The following is a 15,278-nucleotide window of genomic DNA, read 5'->3' on the forward strand; positions in this document are numbered from 1 at the left end:
TAGGACTACAGACTCCAATATATATATATTTATACATGTTTTCACAAATACTTTTTATCATTCAAGTGGCAATTTTAAAAAATTGTAGGCAACATAGTATCTAGTGTACTGTTTACCCAATTTCCCCTTCTTGATGATGGATTGTTTTTAAAAATAAAGTCTCACTTCAAGAAATGATGAACTGACAAATTACTTGCACTTTTTATGTGATCTAGTGGGAAAACCAAAGGCTTCTACTTCTCTCTGTCTCCATCTCTCTCTGGCTATTTGTGTGTGCTGAAGTCTTCCATGAATGTGGGGTAGGGGTAAAAAAACTTTCAGACTTTCATAGCAAAGGCATGTTCCATTGGGACAGTAGGGAGAGAATGCAGCTAAGAGAAATGTGACAGAAAAGAGGAGAGGATGTATTGTTTTCTAAGCTAAAAATTTTTAAATCTAGACTGTTGCTTTCCAAAATATTTTTTGGGGAAAATCTGATGTTGGATTTTGGACTCTCAGGTTTTATTACATATGTTTACATATATTGTACAAATTCCCTATCTCTCCATATGCTCTTGCTCATATCGAATCCTTGCTCAGAAGTCTCCCCTCCCTGCCCTTCCAAATGCCACTCATTTTCCACACCTATTCAAATCCCACCCCTTCTGTAAAGGCTTCCTGAACTACTTCAGCCCATTGCAATCTCTCCCTCTTTTTAACTCCTAAAGCACTTACTATCTGTACCATTTATTTGGCACTCAACCATGGACTACTTTGTGATATCTCTTTTCCTTTTTTGAATTAGATGGCAAGCTCCTTGAAGGCAGGGATCCTGTTTTATAAATTTCAATATCATCTACCATCAAGTATAATTCTTCGTTCATAGTAGGAACTTGATAAATATGTTTGAGTTGCTTAAGCAGGCACTTCAGTACTTTTGTGTCTGATATAAGAGTTTTATTCCTCTCCACTTTGGTTAAAGTTTCCTAATGGTGATATCTTGGTATGGGCACTTATAATTAAAAGAAAAAAAATAAATTAACAATTAAAGTGTCAGTGCCATTTTTAACGGTGTCATCTGTGGATTTCAAGGGCAGGTGACATGTGAACAGGAGCTCAAACAATTGCTCATTCAACTAAAAACTGCCTTGTTTCCAAGAAAGAGGGTATTACCCTGCCAGCAAGGCTGCTGGGCTCCATCTGCTGCTACCTTTATAGTAAGAGAGAGATTGAGGATCTCCAAGGAACAGAATAGCTTGACAGGATGCAAGAAAGATCGGGATAACAAAGAAAATGCCTGGAACAGAGAAGGCACTGACATGTTGTTGAGCCTGTAAGGGCTGTACCCTTAACTCATTAAGGCAGATTCCTTAGCTTCAGTACATGAACGTTTTTTATTTTTTTTCCCCTTAGTTGTTCAGCCAATTCTCTCCCAAATGAGGAAAGAATGCTCTCCCTCCCAGGAGGGAATTTGCTCATTCCACATTTTAAATCTACTTAGATTATTCTCCTCAATCCTCAGTTAGGCACTTAGGGTGGTACATTACTACCAAGGAATGATTTAAGTACTGAGAGAGAATTTGGCTGGAAAAGAAGAACTCTCCTATTCCTTTTATAAAGAGCAAAATTTGAATTAGTCGTACAAGGTTGCTTAATAGATTAGATGATGTTTGCTTCCAGATGAAAATACAAGGTGTTACTAATAGTCAAATTGCATGCACCTCACAGAATTTTAATGTAAGAGGAATGGATAGTTACTTACACTACTTTGGTCCAGCCTATGACCTTTTGGGAAATTGTCAAACTGGGGGCCTCAGAGCATTGCCTCGTAACAATGCACAGCTTAGGAGACTGGCTCCATGTTCTCCCAGGACTAGAGGAGAAGCATCAGGATCTTTCCCCATGTGGCTATTCATGGGCTAAATGGCCCTCAGATAGTAGAACAGTGTTTCAGTGAGCAGACTTGAGAGCAATGGCAGTTTAGGATGGCATTGTGAGGGTGTGAAGAGAATTGGTTTATCTGGTTAAGCTACAAATCAGTGTACATTTCTGAGTATAGGAGAAGAGTAGAGACTCAAAATGCATGTCTTAAGTTAACACAACTAAGCATAGAACTTTAGTACTATTAAGTTTCACTTTCAGAGATTCACCAATTATTCTAGCCTATTGAAATAAATATGGATCCTGACTCTGTCATCTAACATACTCCTCTCAAATTCTTCTCATCTATATATTTGACAATAATAGGTAATGTGTTATCATGCTTTAAATTTTGCAAAGTTTTCATGTAGCACCTTATTTGTTCTTCCCAACACCTCTGTGAGGCAGGTATGATTATTATCCCCATTTCATAATGGAAGAAATTGAGCCTTCCAGAAGTGAAATGACTCTAGTAAGTGTCTGAGGCAGCGTCTGAATTGTCTTTGACTCCGAGGTCAGTGCTTTATCCACTAGGGCCACCTGGCTGCCTCTATAAGCATGTTTGCTATGAGTTTATTCAATTCACTGATGGAAATTTTGGCTAGAATAAAGCCAAGGACACATCCCCAGGACACACCACTAAAAGCCTCCCTCCAGTTTGACACTAATCCAAAAATCGTCTCTCTTTCAGTTATGCCAGTCTATCAGTTCCAAGTCCACACAACTGCACTATTGTCCAAACCCATATCTCTCCATCTTGTCTTCAAATAGAGCAAGAAATACATCAGAGGCCTTGCTGAAATCTAGGAATGCTATTTCTATGGCATCTCCTCACCTATCAGTTTAATAACCATAGAAATGGAAATGAGGTGAGTCTGGTATTACTTGTTGGTGGTACGGTGGAGCAAGGGCTGGACCTGGAGGTAGAAAAAGTCCTGAGTTTAAATCTGACTTTAGACATTTACTAGTTGTGTGACCTTCGATAAGTCACTTAACTTCTGTTTGCCTCAGTTTCCTCAACTGTTAAATGGGAATAATAATGTCATCTACCTGCCAGAGTTGCTGTGATGATAAAATGAGACAATATTAGTAAAGCACTTAGCACAGCGCACATGGTAGGTGGCTGCTATATAAATGCTAGGTATTATTATTATTATTAAACAAATATTATTAATAAACAGGTATGATTACTAAACACATAATAATTATTACTAATAAATAAGTATTATAGTTATTGTTGCTTCCTTTTTCAAGTGACCACAAGCTCTCTCATTAATAATACATTTAAAATTTTTGACAAATGATCATCAACTTCACCGGCCTCTAATTGAGAAGGCTCTACCTCTTCTTTTTGAAAATCAATATATTCCCAGATTGTTAAAATATTAATAGATAAATTCCCAGGTGGGGGGAGATAGAGTGGTTGGGGTGTAATATACATTTTCTCTTACCCTCTTGGGCTCGGTTCTGTTGTTTCGGAGTCAAGAAACTCTGTCTCCTCCTCCATATCCTTTTCTGGGGCCACACTACCTTCAGAAATCTGCGGTGAAAGCATTTCCCATTCATTGTCATGGGCAACCACCTTTAGCAAAAGAGCATCTCCATCCGCCTCACTTACGTTCTTATTCTTATTCTTCCTTGCCAGGCTGCCCTGGCAAGAGGACTTATCCATTCTTGAAGATTCATGAGGACTACTGTTTCTTGTCTCTGCACAGACTTGAGTCTGTTCAGCTTCTCTCAGAATCTGATCTGCAGCCATGACAGAATGTCCAGACCTCAAGGCCACTGTTTCTGTTTGTCTGGAACTCTCTTCAGCTGATGCATTGTAAACCTCACTTTGGCCTAAGACCATCCAATTTGGGTCTTGCCCAGGGCTTTCTAGAGGTCTCCTTTCACCTTCCAGTCTTGGAAGCACAATGTAAGAACCATTCTCTATTAAAGGTCCCACTGCAGACTGGCCTTTCCTTTCATTTGTTGCAACTGACTGTAATATATCCTGGGAGGATGCTGAAAACTCTCCTGGAAGCTCCATTTGTTCTGATCCAACATTGACTTCTTGTAATTGGGATTTACTTTCTCTTGGCTCAAGGGTAACCTTCCTTTCAGAGAAATTTTCTTCACGGTCAACAAGAATATAATCCATTTGTAGTGCACTTGAATCCTCATTCATCTCCATACATGCGTCTTCCTTATTTCCTGTTCTTAGCTCAGGATCCTTGCTAGAAACAAATTCTACTTCAAAGTCTAATGGGTTTTGGATAACACCTATATATGAATAAGGAAGAGGGAGGTACAGGAAAGGAGCAAAGACATTGTGGTTAGATGCATTTTGTAACTTTCCTATTTCAAAAGATCCCTTTAAAATGAAAAATATTTTCTAAAAGTCACTTTTTAAATTTCATAGTGACTGGCTAATTTTGTTACTTTCTTTTTCTATGTGTGCTATTGGGGACAATCATTACAAGCTATTTTAATTACACAGACTGCTTTATTTTACAAGACTGCATAAAGTTTACTTTTAGGACTTCATTTGACATGCATTTCAAACTTAGTACCTCATGACACTCTCTGATCCCATCAAACTGACCCTCTGTTTTCCACACATGACACTCATTTCTCATCTCTAAGCCTTTGCAAACTTATGGGGGGAAGGGAAAATGAATCCCACACATGCAGTCTCAAATCATTCCAGGAAAGCCATGTTTTGTTAGTTAAGGCAACATGTCTTACCATTAGGTGGTCTCATGTCTCCACCTGCTGGTGAATCAGAATTACGTGATTCTACTTCATTGGAAGAAAGAGCTGACCCAAGATTGGAACCAGATTCTAATGGCAGGGATGTTGGTTCAGGATCTTCCCGTATATATAATTCAAGCAACTGGTGCCTGGCCTTACCGTCTCTTTTCTCTGAATGGCTTGTGGTATCTTTTCTACACAGTGGCGCAGGGAACAGTAATTCTTCCATTTCACTGTCAGAAGACTGTTCCTCAGCTGAGAGCACTTCCTTCTCTTGCATGGAGCTTTGGGGTGCCTCTGTGAGAAATGATAAATCAAAGGGAGGCGTATATGGCACAAGTGGATGTTTGGTGGAAGTCTCCTCCAGGAGAGCCTCGCCACCATAATGGAAGTGTTCAGGCTCTTTTATTGCTTCTTTATCAAAATTTGTAACCATTGAGCTCTCTTCAAAATCACCCCAAGAGGTTGCTGAGAGACAGATAGTTTGTCTTCCTGTAGAGTTTTCAGGGTTGTTCTCTTCTAATGGTGATTTTTCCGTGTCCTTCATTGTTCCATCTGAAGTGTTCATTGCACCATTCAAACTGTGTCCTTTAATAGCCTCATTTCTATCATAAAAAGGGCTTGTGGCTGTTAGGATCCCAATGTTGGCGTCTGGCTCCTCACCACTTAAAGGATGTTCACTGCTAATCAAGGCATTTGTATCTTTTTTACTTTCAGAAAAGATATCACCTGTTATACAAGAGCTATTCACCTTAATAATAGCTGGTGCCTGGGAAGTTATGATAGCATAAGCTCCCATGTTTTCAACAGCCAAATCTTCCATTTCCACTGGTTCTAAACCTGATGCTATTTCTAGGGTGGTTTCACTTTTGAATTCTTCTAAGTTCTCTTCATTGTCACCAACCAGTTCAGAAGGTTCAGAGGAAGTTCTGGGAGAGACTAGCCTGTCAACATTTGCTTGTTCATTGTCTGAATGCAAGGAAAATTGTTTTTCAGGATGCATTTCCACATTGTGAATGGCAAACGTCTGTCTAGGAATCAGAGCAGTTTCTTGATTCCCCTCTGATTTGGTGAGATAAAACTCACTAGCTTCACCTCTAGGGCTGGCTGAAGCTTGGGCAAGATGCTGCCCAGGCTCTTCCTTCATTTCATATTCATGACACACATCAGGACTGGTAGAAGACTGGGAGTTACTCTCCTGGTCACAGTGATTCAATATGTCTGGATTTTCACCGTCTGCTTTCAGGCTGAGGGGCTGCTCAGTGTCAGTCCACAGGTCAGGCATGGCTGAGATAATCTGCCTACCTTCTTGGAAATTTTCATGCAAAATATCTGGGAAAAATGTATCTTGAGGAACCCCACCAGGTGGGGAACTACTCCATCCAGGACTAGATTTCATTGTCATTTGAGAGGAAGGACTGATGGCAATGGAGTCATTTGCATTAGTAAGTTCTGAATCTGGCTGATCCAGAGCAGGTAGTACTCTGTCTTGACATTGTTCTGAGTATGGCTTTCAGGCACAAGCTCATTAGTAGCAGTTGGTATGAATGGTTGTTCTTTCAAATCCTTTTCTTCTTGGCTTGGGACACACTCATCAAACTGCTCTATCTGTACAGAATCTGAGACCATCTGAGTTGGTTGGATATTCCAAGATGGTTCATAGCTTTCTTCATTGTCACCTTGAAAGGGTGGCTGGTTTTCATCTGTGAAAGGATCAACATGAAGTGCTTCTTTGGATTCAAGATCACCCTGAATAGGTGCATTCCATGGATCCACCTTTTGGCATACAGAAGAGGTCTCTTCTAAAACACTATCTGAGTCAGAAGGTTTCATCTCTTCAGGGCTCTTTTTCTGGGGCAAGGTGTTCCACCATTCTGCTCTCTCAGCTGAAAATCCAAGAGTTTCCACTGTGGATTTAGGCTTTACTTCTGACTCATTTTTAGGAGACATTTGCAACGATGCCTCTTTAGTTGCATGTTCAGTCTTCAGCATCTCTGGAGAACATTTTGCCTCCTCACTAAATCCAATGGCCTGTTCCTCATTTTTATTTACAGGTGAGAAATTCCAATGATCAGGACTGCTTTGATCTTCATAAGGTGGACTTCCTTGACTCTCACCTTTGGTTGTTTCCCAGGAATCTCTATATTCAGAAAATTCCTGATTTTCATGGCCAGCTATAGTCAAACATTCATTTTTTTCATTAAATATATTCCATATCCTAGAATCCTTCTGCAAATCTGCTTGGGAAGTGATCAAATGAACTTCTTTTTCCAATTTATCCTCACCATTAGAGTTGCTATTAATCCCTGAGCTTGTTGTAATGGACTTAGTATCATTATTGAGTGCAGTTTCAGGAATTTCATGCTCATTTTTTTGGTAATAGCTAACTGCTGAACTTCCTTCCTGAGATCCTGAATTTTGAGGAGTGTTGCCTCCATCAGGACTTGAAAAAGAAGAGAGGGAGTCATCATCCTCTGCTTGGGCATTCCAGATATCTAAAGTTTTAGGAACTTTATGATTGACAACTTTTTGGAATTCATCCATCATTTTCCCCTGTAAGTCTCCTACTTCAGGTACCATTTCTGGTTGATCATCAGTGGTAACAAGTTCAGAGTCTTTATTATTCCCTGTGCTCCAGTCATCTTGATTCTTTTGCTGAGAGTCTGTGGTCTTCACATCACCCAAGCTGGGTATAGAAGCAGATGGATCACTTAGATCAGGGCTTGATGCACTCGAGTGTGTGTACTCACTGGATACAACATCATCTTCACCATTTCCCATTTGAAAACGGCCTGTAGCAAGATGGTTTTCAATACTTTTCATTTCACGGTCTTCATTTATTTCAAGACTTGTTCCATTGGATTGAGTGTCACCACCTACATATGCATTCCAAATGTCAAGACTCTGGGGACTTTTAAGAAGAGGTGCCTTATCTACTTTCTCTATGGATACACTCTCTAATCCCAAAATTTTATATGTCTCATTTTTCTCAAGACTCATTTCAGATAATGAATGATCTGTTGCAGCTTGATTCTGAATAGATAAAATGTTAGCAGTGTCAACTGAATTTCCCTGATCCACTAAATGCTTCTCACAGGCATTATTTATCTTTAGATTATTTGTAGAAGCTTTTGCTTGTGCATCATTGGTCCCTTGGTTAGTAGTATTGCCCTGGAGTTCTACTAGATCCTCTGAGATTTCATTGGTATGGGAACTAGATGCAGCTGAAGGAGAGATAGTTTTAACAGAGTCATCATGAGTCCCTTGATTTTCAAATGCAACAGGAGAATAGAGTTCTGAGTCACCTTCTTCTCTTTCTGAACTTCCTGAAGCACTATATACTTCAGAACTTCTTGTATCCTCTTCAACTAAATATTCTTTATCAATATTTTCTTGTATGTTATTCTCATCTTCACTGTGTTTATAACTCTGGTCCTTCCATATGTCCAGATGGTCAGGATGTTCTTTTTTCTCAGGACTTGTTGCAAAGAATCCTTCATTGCTCACTGAAGTACTTTCCTGTGTTTCCTGGTTAACAGAATCAGCCAGAGGGGTGACAGGTGTAAATGCTTCTTCCTGCTCATTTTCTAAGATTTCTAGCTTATCTGGGATGTTGATGTCCTTAACATTTTCTGAGGAACTCAAAGTTCCCCATGGTGATTTGTTTTCATCTGAATCTACAATGTGTGATGGGTCAGGCAGTACTAAGGATGACACATTGTCATCTTTCATGACTGTATCCCAAATATTGCTAAAGATTTGCTGTCCACTTTTCCCAGTTAATGAATTTAATTCATTGAAGGTGGCATCTTTTCCTTCCTCAGAGGCACTGTAAGGCATATGGTGCTCCCATCCTACTTGAATGTCTTCCTGACTCTCAACACTCCATGGTTCTAGCTGCCTCACTGAAAATCGAGTTTCTGGTTCTATGACTTCATGCATGTATCCTTGGATTTGCCCTTCTCTGGAAGTCTCCATTCCCCCATTACAGTCATCCCAGTCTAAATCATTATCTAGATCTGAAATAGTTGCTGTCGATTGTGTGTCCTCAAGGATAACTCTATTCCACGAGTCAGTATTCTCAGGAGCTGCTTGCCTGTGGTCTGTGCCACTATGCATAAGGGTCAGTTGTCGGTTTGTTTCATTATACATCTGCATCATTCTAGGATCATCATAACTAGATTGGCTGCTTTCCCCAGCATCATCCTCAGCCGAGAGATTTTTAATATCTGGGCATTCTAACTTGAGCAAATCTTTATGTGGATTTGAAGGGACATTTGTTTCTGAATCAACTGTCACAATCTGGCTCTCATTTGGTGTTTGTGTTGTCCACATCTCTAGGGTCCCGGGGCCTGAACCAATTCTGTTTCTGTAGGATGGAGGCTCCATTGGCTGAGAAAGATTCTCAGCATCATCTGACTTATTCAGTGAGGTCTTCTGTGCAGCTATGTTAACATCATGATCAAAAGTTTTGTCCTCGGTTTCTTTCTCCTCCCCTACAAACGTAGGTGATATATATGAGTCTGATGTAGAATAGTTAGTATCTAATTCAGAAGCAACTAAATCTTCACCGACATTGGATGTGCTAAAGTCTGAGCACCTATATGATAAGAAAGAATCTTCCCAGGGAGCTGGAGCTCCTTCCTTATCATTCTCTTCATACAAGTTCCAGGTATTTACCTTTTCAAATGATTTCTCCCTGATCTCAGAACCATTAAACCCATCCTGATTTTCCCTAAGCAGCTTGGAATTATTCCATATAATGTCAGGATCAAGACTAGGATTCCCAGACTCAATGTGCATGTTGTTGGTGTCACCTTTGCTCTCATTCCAGGCTTCTGAAGTCACTTGATTATTTGGAGTTTGGGGCAAATTCTCTGATGGGAAATCTGCAGAAAAAGAAAAGTCTTTCTTTGCCACAGCCCACTCATCATGGTCCCTTTTGGGAGGCAGATTTCTGTCCATCTGATGCACATTCCAGGCCTTTTTCAGAGCACTGGTGCTGTCTTCTTTACTAAATTTAGTCCAGGTAGGGAAAGGCTCGGAATCCACATGTCCACCACTATCATTTGCAGGATTCTCCCATGGATCTCTTTCCATTGCAGAAGGTGAGCTGGGCTGCCACACAGCAGCAAAGTCTTCTATCAAGTGGCATGTTCCCTGGGGGGAAGCATGTGATAGATCTGATTTCTCAGAAGGCAGTTTCTGGTGTTCTGGATCGTCCTCACTTTGGTGGCGGGTATCCGTGCTACCCACAGTCTCTTGCTCAAGTTGGCTCTCCCAGGGATCCAGCTTTGGGTATTCACCATGTCTTGACTGCTTTTGCTGATACGCAGAATCAGAGGCCCTCCTATCAATGGGGCTTGCTTTGTGCTCTTTCCAGGACTCAGGACTCTGGAAGACAGATTCCTGTTCACTGGAACTCCATGTGTCAGTGTTCAGAAGGGCAGCATTTTTGGAGTCAATTTCTAAACCACCCCACCAGCTGCTGCACCTCGTACGCATTTGAGTAGGCCCTGTGCCATCTAAGTCATTTATTTTTTGAAGCATGTCTTCTGGGAAGAGCAAGGCTGGGTCCTCTGTGAGTGGTGAGCTTTCCACAAAGCTGTTCATTGGAGTTGGTGGGACTCTCGTCCCAATGCTTTTCAGCCTTTCAGAGGGAGGAGAGTCATCTCCCACAAAATCAGTGAGGCTCAAAGTTCTTTCTGAGAGGTCCCCAGGGCTTTCTTGCTTCTGGGCAAATTCCCCATCAAATTCCAGAAGGCTATCTTTTTCATCCACTGTCATCAGTAAATCTGCTGAGTAATTAGCCACGTCATTCCCTAATAGATTCATCTCCTCAAGCCCCTTTGGCACTGTGGGTGGCTGTCCTTCTGATGAATCACTGTTGGGAAAGAAGTCATCTGCTGGGGAATAGTCAGCTGAACGGGAAGATGACTGAGATTGCACGGAAACATTGGGTGCTGGGTCAAAATTGAAAAGATCAAAATGTTCACCATCTTCTCCAGACTGTGGTTTATGCTCCTCAGCTATTGCTCCTTCAGGGATGGGACTATAAGACTCAAACCCTGGGAGGAGGCTATGATGAGACCCAGCACCTTCACCAACTGGGCTGTCATCACTTAGGAAAACTGAGCTCTCCTTGGAAGAACGGCTACTCCGAATGGTTGCCAACCCACTATCAGGGCTCACAAGGTCTACATTGACATCCACCTGAGCTGGGATGGAGCCATTAAGGTCTTGAGGGTTTTCTATGAAATTCACACAGCTGGGCTGTGGTTCTACATCAGAGCCATACAACTCCATGATGCCAGAAGATCCCTGAGAAAGTGGTGCACTCCCAGCCACAGCTTCAGTGGAGGATGTCCGGCTGTTGGAGACCATTTCTGAACACCTCCTGTTAATGACTTCCTTGACAAGGAGAACCATCTGATCAGAAGTTATCATAGGGTCCTCCTGCTGATACACCAGGATCTCATCACAGCCACATTCAAAGGGCTCCAGCTCCAAGCAAGGATTCTGACACTCTTCCAGTTCACAGCAGATCTGTCAGGAAAGCACATTTCAAATGAACATGGCTATTCACCCCTGTCATCTTTGCAGCAAACTCGTATCAAACCCATTTAACTACACAGGCTTGAAACGATAAGTGAAACAAGGTAACTTAAAAATCAAGGCTTTCACTTCGGTGAAACACAGCCCATCTGCCTCCAAATGGTTGCACACAAAAATTAGGTTTGCACAAACCAAAACCAAAACCAGAGAGGCACAAGGATCTCCCCAGGAAAAGATTGTAACTGTACCACTGTACCACACTGGAGGATTTGGAGAGGCACTGTCCCATTTGGAAATACCTCGGTTTTTGATGCCATATTTTCCTCCTACATGCTACACGCCCCTTCTTCTAAGCTCAAGCTGTATACAGTGAATGAATGAAACAGCATTTATAAGTACTTACTATTTGCCTACCACTGTGCTAAATGTCGGGGACACAAAACAAGAACAAAGACAGTCCCTGCCCTTAAGGGCAACTCTTTCTAAATAGGGAAATAATACCTATAGGGAAGTGGTGGCCATAGAAGGGTATTTTGATATGGAAAGCTACAGGGAACATTATATGATGGTAAGGGAGACACTGAGAATTTGGTAGCATCCACTGACATTCTAATATACACAGAGCAGTGACAGAGCAATTGTATCCCTGTGACCTCTGGGAATGGGAGGAAGGAACGAGGACTACTGCAGTGCCTTCCAGCACTCCCATGTATATGTCATGGTCCTTTTTCAGAAAGGAAGACAAACAATAACAATTAGGATAAGAAGTACAAGATAGTAATTTAAAATCATCAGTGGAGGGGAAGCTAGCTGGTGAAGTGGATAGAGCACTGGCCCTGGAGTCAGGACGTCCTGAGTTAAAATCTGGCCTCAGACACATAAGGCTCACTCTAGCTGTGTGACCCTGGCCAAGTCACTTAACCCCAATTGCCTCACCAAAAAAAATCATCAGTGGGTATCTTTAGGTTGACTAACAGCTTAGCCAGTAAGTGACATTAGGGCAAAGAAGAGGACCTAGCTTCTTCTTCCTATGGTAACTTGGGAGAGTGTTTGAAAATCCTAAGACATTTCCAATTGGCCCTTGTTTGAAGGAGGGGGCACTGGGCTCTCCTAGGAAATTAGTATTTACAGTCTATGATGATACCTTTAAGGACTTGTTTTAACCCAATGCCTGACATCTTCTGAAGCCTAGTATAGGACTATCTTTTGCTACTTCTAGTTAAATTCTTAAAAGCTGACCTTCTACATAGACCATTTATCCCAATATTCTATGGATCACTAATTTATAGCCAGAAATAACTTAGAGATTATCTAGTCACATCTTCTTGTTTTACCGATGAGGAAACTGGAGCTCAGAGAGGCAATGTGATTTTCCCAAGGTCACACAGGTAATAAGTAGGAGAGGCAGGATTTGAACACAGAACCTTGGGCTCCTAATCCAGTACCCTCTCCTCTACACTACATTCTTAGAGCAATAAAACTACTGTGTCAGGGTACTCACCTGATTGCACAACTCCACGTTTTCTGAATATACAGCTATTTGACGTTTTGTCTGTTGGTCATCTGATAAGTAAGTGGCCAAAAGGATGAGTACATCAAAGCCATACTTTTCGGTAAAAATCTTCAGATCAGTGGCAATGTTTCTATGAAACATACAGTCCTGTAATAGAAAGAAAATGTAGACATTATCACATAATTCCCAATCTGAAGCTGGGGAGAGTGTGACACACCCCTCTACCCACCACTCACCACCCCCAGTACAATGGTCCTAAAAAGTACTGTGTGGTCAACATTAAATATTCATTGTGAGCGGATCTATTTTCTTTTGATAATTTTTTGAAATTTTTTGAGTTATGCCATTTCTTAAGTTAATGAGAAATGATAAAGTCAGTGTTGGGAATCATCACTTTTACAGTAAAAGAAACAATTCTTTCCAACATAATTAAGAGCAGCTGTCATTGATGTCTGCAGGTAAAGCATGTGGTGAAGTCACAAGGACATTTAAAGGGGAGGTAAGCCTGGTGGGACATAAGATGGGGCCACTCAGGAAAAGCCACACTTCTTATGCAAGATGCCCAGATGTTTGCTAAAAACGGAATGTGTGGAGTTTAAGGGAATTCCAAAAACACATATAGGATACATAGTGGAAATGGCTGTCAAAATACTGAGGGAGAGAGTAAATTTGCAGTCAGTGACTGAGAAAAAGGAAATTATTCTGGTCATCGAGTTGTGGTGGGCAATTCATTCTGTTTATGCCTTCCCTCCTCCTGATAACAAGGGATTCAGTAAAGTCCTAGTGCTAGTGATGCTATCTGACTGCTTAGCTCTGATTCAATGGGGGCAGAGGTTAGTGTTAAATTAAACATTGTGTATACCACAGTTAAAAAAACTGTAGGATTATGGGAACCATTAGAAAAACCTGCTAAAACTAATTTGAACTAGTTTGAACTCCCTAGAAAAAATAGGAAATGCTTAATTATCCTTTAGAGTAATCTACTGGTCAGTTTAAAAAACTAATGTCTTCCATTTCTGGGTCAGAGTTACTTTCCTGAAAGGGCAGAATACTAACCTGTTATTGACAATTCCATTTATTAAGCACCATGATAGTGTAATTGACTATGCTAGCATCCTTTTGTGTAATGGAGATGGTCCATTTGAGTTTGGGTCAAGGGCTCCCTTAAAAGGGGATCTCCTAGACTTTGAACAGTAGGAGAGTCCTCAGGAATTGGTCAGATAAAGAGGGGAAGTTGCCACTGATGAAACCTGACTCAAGGCTAAATCAACTGAAGTTCTTCTAAGACAATAGTTCTAAGTTGTCCTCTATTATTATTTCTTAAATCTAATGACAGCAAAAAGTAATTATCATTACCAACAATTCAGGTAAGTAATATTTTAAAAAATTAACCTATCCCAAATATTAAATAATAAATATTTTGTCTCTATTTACATCAACTTATCCCCAATCCTGATATACTATTCTGCCATTTAGAAATTAGTGAGGAGAAACAGACCCAAGATGACAGAGAAAAGGCAGAGACTAATCTGAGCTCTTCCAGAACCTTTCAAAGACCTTTAAATAATGCTCTAAAACAAATTCTGGAGTGGAAGAACACATAAGAGGACAGAGTGAAACAATTTTCCAGCCCAAGAAAACTTAGAAGGTGAGCAGGAAAGCTCTGTCTCACCAGAGTGAGAGTGGGGCACAGTCCAGTCAGGCCATACCAACACAGACTGGACCCCAGCAAACAGGAGCAGGCCTTGGGAGTGATCCAGTTGCTTCTGGAACACAGTGCACAGACCCAGCAGTGTGACTCTGAAGATGTAAGCAGTCTCTCTTTGATGCACAAATGTCATATTGCAACCAGCACTGTTCCCTTTCAAAAATACTGCCACAGATGTGCTGAAGGCCCTCATCACCTCACACCTGGACAATTGCAATACATTTCTCGCGAGTCTGACTTCTGTTAGTCTCACTTTCCTCCAGTTGATCTTTCATGTAGCCACCAAAGTGGTTTTCCTAAAGCTCAGTTCCAACCTTGGTACCTCCCTACTCCTTTAATTCCAGCATCTCCTTATCACCTCCAGGACTAAATGCAAAATCCTATGATTGGAGTTCAAAGACCTTTGAACCTCCTCCCACCATCCCCCACCCCTGCCTTACTGGTTTTCTTAGTCATTACATTTCCCCCTCCTCCATGTACTCTTTGATGGAATGACATAGGTGTCCTTGCTGTCCCACTCCATGTCTCTTCTTTAAGCATTTTCTCTGGCTGTACCTCCTGCTTACACAATAGTCTTTTACTTCACATCTTCCTCCCAGCCTTCTTGGCTTCCTTCAAGTCCCTGCTAAAATGCTGCCTTCTACAGAAAGCTGCTATTCAAGACCTCTTAACTCTAATGCCTTCCCTCTGTTGATTATTTCCTTTATTTATTTATTTATTACTTTACATATATATATATATATATACATATATATATATATAAACATAAATATAATATGTATTATATATATAATACATATTATATATGATACATATTTTATATATATATCCTATTACTTGTACATACTTCTTTGCATTTGTTTCTTC

The 15,278-nt window shown here is 40.8% G+C and overlaps 1 protein-coding gene across 1 annotated transcript in view; it reads right to left on the reverse strand.

The window, feature by feature from the left end:
- PRUNE2 (prune homolog 2 with BCH domain) overlaps window positions 1-15,278 on the reverse strand; it is a 324,875-nt gene that overhangs the window by 95,686 nt on the left and 213,911 nt on the right. Inside the window, 4 exon segments of the mRNA XM_020995504.2 lie at window positions 3,351-4,164; window positions 4,630-6,138; window positions 6,141-11,181; window positions 12,692-12,850. Coding sequence (XP_020851163.2) covers window positions 3,351-4,164; window positions 4,630-6,138; window positions 6,141-11,181; window positions 12,692-12,850 — 7,523 coding nt within the window.

Source organism: Phascolarctos cinereus, unplaced genomic scaffold, assembly GCF_003287225.1.
Source record: "Phascolarctos cinereus isolate Bilbo 61053 unplaced genomic scaffold, phaCin_HiC Scaffold_4;HRSCAF=312, whole genome shotgun sequence".
NCBI lineage: Eukaryota > Metazoa > Chordata > Mammalia > Diprotodontia > Phascolarctidae > Phascolarctos > Phascolarctos cinereus.